The 6741-nt window shown below is 37.0% G+C and overlaps 1 protein-coding gene across 1 annotated transcript; it reads left to right on the plus strand.

The window, feature by feature from the left end:
- Window positions 1-1944: 1944 nt before the first annotated feature.
- Window positions 1945-6480, plus strand: LOC123555556 (uncharacterized). The gene is made up of 2 exons (XM_045346164.2): window positions 1945-2801; window positions 5367-6480. The coding sequence occupies exons 1-2, from the start codon at window positions 1988-1990 to the stop codon at window positions 5792-5794; spliced, it is 1242 nt and encodes a 413-aa protein (XP_045202099.2). The 5' UTR covers window positions 1945-1987; the 3' UTR covers window positions 5795-6480.
- Window positions 6481-6741: the final 261 nt, after the last annotated feature.

The raw sequence follows: 6741 nt of genomic DNA on the forward strand, positions 1-6741 counted from the left end.
TATTTAATAATTAATGAGTACCTTGTCAACTTTGAACTGATATATGAAACGATATTCCAATAAAAACCACATAATCATTCTTCTGTAACAAACGTTTGTTCTGTTTTGTAAATTTTTAATTTAAAGCCGCAACGACATTTTATGTTGTATTGTCAATTTCTGCTTTTGTATGGTAAGTTCTTTTTCGGCCATTATTTTGCACCTAGGTATTACCGGCACGAACATAGGACGCTAACTGGACGGTTTCCTCCGAGAAACAATTGTAAATCCCTTTCAGTGTCTCCAATCCACATCGTGAGGATAAAAAGACCATTATTATTTAGCAGTAGATGCATCTCCTTAACAAACTAGCTACCATTAAAATGATGTACATTTAACACATATGTATAACTAACTCATTTGGACATAGGAAATGTCCTGGGGTGAGCTGTATTAGTATTACTTTTAAAAATTGTTATTTTTATATGGACGTTAGCATACACGTTTTCGTTTTATGTATTGTAAGTAAGGTGGCTGGTTTCTGCGATTTTATTCTGGTGTGTTGGCGCGTATGTCGACACGTCTTAGCAACAACAAAAAACGCGCCGATAAAACAAATAGCGTTATAAATTCATTGACGTAATAGCCTTTGCAAAATTGACGTCATCCATGCACTTGTTTTAACGTTTATAGGTTTTATTGTCATCGTGCATACTTGTAATTTTTATCAAATGGATTCACAATTCTGTGAACGTATTGGGCACACGCCAGTTCAAACAAAGAAATTTTTGGATGATTTATTTGAAGAGAACCACGGTGAACACTTGGTATAAACGCTTTCACGAAGGTAGAACGTCACCGAAAGATGACGCAAATAAGGATTAGCCGTGTGTCAGAGACAGGAAGGCGACGTCAGTGCAGAAAATGTTGGAAGATGAAGTCTGACACAGGAGGTAAGCCGTGTGATTGCTTTGCTGGATGACAAGTGGTTTCTCGACACTTTCTCTGCTTGGGTGCATAGACATCCGTGGCGGCCGCTGGTTGCTATTTTGAGAAAGAATGAGCTTATGAATTATTGACGTTTTTCTTGACGTCAAAGGTGTCGATGTCAACGTGGGGCGCTAACCGTTCCCTAGGTATTATCATTTTTTGATTTCTTACAAACCTATAGTCGTATCACATTGAAATTGTGCACATTAATACAGATATGATCGAAGTATAGTATGCTCATTTATTATTTAAAAACATCAGATAGTTCTCGAGTTATAGCGGTCAGCCGGGAATTAAATGAACAACCCTCGTACAGTGATGTCAATTGATTGACTTCACAGAAAGAACATTGAATATCTTATAAATAAATGATAAGCGCTGACACCCAGTGTTTCAATACATAATCTTAAAAATACGTGCGTGCGTATACGTGCGACCTCATTTAATTAGGTGGCTACAATGTTTGTTTCGGAGACCACTGAAAACAAACTACGAAAACTAAGTTGTCTGACCGCCGTATACTGTTGAAAAGCGGCGCTGTTACACCACACAATTTAGCAAATAGGAACTACTTGTCAACATGATGGCGGAAATTTAGATAGCTACATAATTATATTCGATAAATAGACCTGGTTTGTTAAAAAAGAACAAGCAAAGTTAAATGTTTTATAAAATATTATATCATAAAAGCATGATGTTGAAAACCGTGGTGCACATTAAAAGCAGGGACAACACAATTAATATGGAAAAGCAATGTTTTGAACACTGTACATTTCATAGCCTGAAAGATAAAAATGGGATAAAAAAAACACACATTAGAACTGTTCAACAAATAGGGAGACAGGACACAAACATTTTGCCTGTCAACGTATGTTTGTTAAATATTAATAACTATTTCAAGCATCAGCTACTTTTGTGTAAGTTTCTGATAAACTGTGAAGTTTCTCTCACTGCTATTGCTGGGCTCTTGGGAAGAAGACATGTTTTACGATAAGCATGCGACAGAAGGTTTTTAGTTATGGGCACAGTTTGGTATTTATTTGTTTTATCAGTGTCAGTTGCTCTAGTAAGCACCGCTGTCGTGTTGAAATTCATAAATAAAACATGTGATCAATCGAATACTTTTTTACAAACTTTTGGCGGATCTTTACAAGACTGTATGAACGAGTGCGACAGGCGGTCACGATGTAAAACCATAATGTTCAGGCGAGGAATGGGTCATTGCAGTTTAAAGGAAAACGTTGTCGTCAGTTCCTTACGGGACATAGAACCCCTGTGCATGTATCTAAAGAAAACAGACTGGCTGCCCTCGTATTTAGGGCCATGCAACCAAAGTCAATGCGGAGAAACAGAAAAATGTGTAAAGTCTAAGGAAAATCCGAAGATATTTAGGTGTCTGAAATCGGAATGTCGGCAACCTACCTATATTGCACAAACATATTTGACATCGAATAAGAAAAGCGTAGGGTCTGTTAACAGATACAAATGCAAATCCGGCTACACGGGTTTTGGTGCAGCTTCCATCACGTGCAAAGACGACGCAACGTGGTCAACAACTAATTTTCATTGCTTGAAAAACTGCAAGAAACCTAAAACAGTTTACAATGGTGTACTATCACGTGTAGAAAATGGTGGACGATTCACTTTCTTCGAAGGGACTGTTCTTCACTTTACGTGCGGAGAGAATTTTCAGGGAAATGGACAGGTCTCGAATAGCACGTGTAAAAATGGTGCCTGGTCTCCAAACAGGCTTCAGTGTTGTGACAACGGAACTGAGCTTTGGCCCTGGTGGTGGAGGTGTACATTTTACACAGGATTAGTTAGCTCCTACGGTAAGTGTCACATACAGTTTTTAAATTAACTACGTTTCATGGATTTACCTTTCAGATTATACATTGTGCAAAAATTTTAATTATGTCTAAATTTCGTCCTTTTTTTATTTTTGCCAAAACTTGAAGTACTCCGCTTAAACCAAAGGAATGTTCATAGGTCAATTAATTTGTTCTTTTAATTGGAATTGGTGTGAAATTTCAAACAATTGATTATAGTATCACAGATTTGCTTATAAGCTTAATTGAAAATTATCCATTTACAAATTTCCATACCCCGAAATTTTTTTAAAAAATATGTCTTTTCCTTGTGTCGACAGGACAAAAAAAATAGTGTTTTGTCCCTGTGGTGGTGACGAACGGTAGCAACTTACAAATACAAAATATTTCTTTATTTTGCCCCTGTCACAACGACAAAACCTTATTCTTTTAATTAAGCGTTTAGTCGTTATGGCGACAGAATGACATACGGATCGGCATACATATATGACACCCCTGTCACAACGACAAAACCTTATTTTTTAATTAAGCGTTTAGTCGTTATGGCGACAGAATGATATACGGATCGGCATACATATATGACACCCCTGTCACAACGACAAAACCTTATTGTTTTTAATAAAGCGTTTAGTCGTTATGGCGGCAGAATGACATACGGATCGGCATACATATGACACTCTAAGGACAACGTTATTGTCATCATATTGTTCTTTTGTTCTTAAGCACCGCGTTTCTTTTTCTGTCGGGGCTATAACCAAATGTCGTTAGGTACAGGGAACACTTGTTTGAAATTATATCAATATTGACCAGCAGTTTCCAACGAGAAGATTTTAAAGTCTTTACTATACGATATAGAAATAAGGGACAGCGCCATTTAGCAGCCTTGCTTTTAACGAATTAATATACCGTTGGAGGGTTATCCAAAGAACATTTGTTTGAAATATTATTTGAAAGTCGGACCAAAGGTTTAGAAGGAGATGTCGTTTGAATGTCTTAATTTGAGCGATCACTACGTAAAGCCGAACGATATTGTTGAAGCCGGTGTAATGAAGTATTTCGACCCCCATAGAATAACGACCCCCCGGTCATTATTCTATAGAAAATGTGACTCCTTTCCTGTAAAATATTGACTCCCCTTATAAAAAACTGACTCCCTTTGAAAACTCTATAGAATAAAGAGCCCCCGGTCATTATTCTATAGAAAAACTGACCCCTCCAAGTAAAATACTGACTCCCTAAAGATGACTCCCTTCGAATCTCATAGAATAACGACCCCGGTTATTATTCTATAGAAAAAGTGACTCCTTCCATGTAAAATACTCACTGCCGAAATTACTACATTCGAACTCTTATACAATATCGATTCCCGGACATTATTTTATTTAAAAAAGTTACTCTTCCCGTGTAAAACACTTGCTCCTAAGAAGACTTTCGACGATAATATCTATTAAAAAGTGATCCCCACCAAACCTAACGGACAATTTTACTAGATCTACAACTCTTATACCCTCCATTGCCAATGGTTAACATTTTGATTGTACTACTACTACTGGTGCCGCTACTTCTATTGCTATTACTACATGTACTTCTTCTTCTTCTACTACTACTACAACTGCTACTACTGATACTACTATACCTGCTTCCACTAATATGTCTTGTACATCTATCTCTTCTTCTCTTGCTGCTGTTGCTGCTGTCACTTATTCCTCTACTGCTGCTGTTGCTGCTACTGCAACTGCCACTACCACTGCCACTACTACTACTACTACTACTACTACTACTACTACTTTCTATTGTTGCCGCTACCGTACTTTACTGCCACTGCTAAGTATTGCAACTTCTATTAATACTAAGTTCTATGCTAGCATTTCTTGTGCAGTTTTCTTCTGAAGAATTACTTCATACCGAAGGTTGCAGGGATTATTGACACTGGTGTGTTTTGTGAACGTATTGTGAATTGTTATTTTCCTGAAAAAAAAATGTGTACACCAAGATACAGCGTCTAGAAATAGAATCCCTTTTCCCGTTGCGGAATGCTCTGATTTATGTGTCAAGTGATGGTATCTGGGGCTAATGGTCAAACGGAAGGACGGACGGACGGACAAGTGCAAATCTATATCCCCCCCCCCCCCCCCCCCCCCGAGCGGGGATATAAAATGCAGCAATTAGGCCTTAGATACATGAGTTATCACTAAATTTGACCAAATGACCGGGGGTCGTTTTTTTTATGGGAGTCAATATTCTTCGTGAGGTTCAGTTTACTTCACGTGGGGGAGTCATAGTATTATGATCTGGAAGTCATAATACTATGACCAGGGGGTCACTTTTTCTATAGAATAATGACCGGGGGTCATTATTCTATGGGGGTCGAAATACTTCATTACACCGGCCTATGGAACATCCATACTAAGTTTCATCAACTTCTACTTACTTGTTTTAGAGGACGTGTAGTTCGATGAACGTACATGCGACGGACATATACCGGACATTGCAATAGCTAAAAACAATAGTTTTGTGCTTCAATGTTCTAAAAATATCATACGTAATTGTTCGACTTTATTTGAACAGGTGAAGCAAGTTCTATATGTTCAGCAAAGAATTACCATAGGACAAGTTTCGATGCAGCCCTGGCAAAAAGTATGATCCAGCGGTATGGTGGAAACGATCTACAATTATTAACTACTGAGACGAAAACTTACTTGTCACAGAGATTTAATTTCACAGCGTGTCTGGAAAGTGAGAAGGTTGCAAATTCGAGTCAGTACGAGAATTTTACATACGACGAAATGGTTGAATTCATCAGGAATCAAAACTTGACTGATGGAGAATGCAGAAAGGTAAATGAGTGGGAACCAGGACAGCCGGATGGAGGAACCAGTGAAACCTGTATCGCGAGAAGCAATGCATCCAGCTATCTCTTTTATGACGTGATGTGTTATAACTTGCAAGATACCGGTGTTGGAGCAGTTTGTCACAAAGATTTGCCTGTTATATAGAACTTGGCCAATGGATGGATGGATGGATGGTCGATCGATCATATGTTTTACCTAGTAGTTTTATATTTTTTAACAATGCAAAATAAATCAATTGTCCACTGGAAAATACAGAGAAAAAATTATTTCAATCAAGCATATTATTTTATTTATTCTACCCTTTTTGTCGGAAATATGCTCAATTTGGCCGCATTCAGCTAAGCGGAATTCACAACATTAGTAAAATAAAGTATATAAAACTAAAAAGTAATCTGAATGTCTGGTTTAATCAGTAACGGAAACAAACTAAAACAATAAGATAATTTGAGAGTTAAATAACTTACTACAGAGTCTAGCTGTGTCCTAATTATTCTTGTTTGAATTGTATGTATATATGTTTTGTCTTTGATATCAACACACGCTCCTTATTTGAACATGTTATAAGTAAACCACTGTGGTTTCTTAGCCCTTTGAGATGAGATGAACGCCGGCCATTGGTTCAGTTTAAAACCTTTAATTATCAATGCAACCTTAGTATTAACATATGTCGATGCTCGTTCTTATAAATTATCTTTGGTGAATGTGCCTTGAGCAGATCAAGACTTCTTTCTTATAACACGCACAAGAATGTATTTATGTATGTATATATGTATGTATGTATATATGTAGGTATGTATGTACTATGTATATTTCGATGCAACCGGAATAGATTTAATTATGCACAAAAAGATTAAAATCTTTTTCGTCATTTCTAATAGAGCGTCAGATGTTTTAAACGATATATGGAGAGGATGTAAAACAAATACTCTTGATAATAAACACGTTTTTGTAGACTTTGTAATACAAAATTTTAGGGTTGTGATAGAGGCTTATGATAAGCTCAGGCGCTTTCCAATGTTCCAAATATAATTTGACTTGTGTCTTAAATATTTGATCTCACTGTTAAGAGGGTTTGTCAGATCTTACGATAT

This window comes from Mercenaria mercenaria, chromosome 7 (assembly GCF_021730395.1).
Source record: "Mercenaria mercenaria strain notata chromosome 7, MADL_Memer_1, whole genome shotgun sequence".
NCBI classification, from domain to species: Eukaryota; Metazoa; Mollusca; class Bivalvia; order Venerida; family Veneridae; genus Mercenaria; species Mercenaria mercenaria.

Bases quoted from the DNA above. Each gene is read 5' to 3' on its own strand.
- LOC123555556 (XM_045346164.2), top strand. From the start codon at position 1,988: ATGGGCACAGTTTGGTATTTATTTGTTTTATCAGTGTCAGTTGCTCTA. The intron at 2,802-5,366 runs GTAAGTGTCACA...TTATTTGAACAG, and splicing joins AGGATTAGTTAGCTCCTACG to GTGAAGCAAGTTCTATATGT.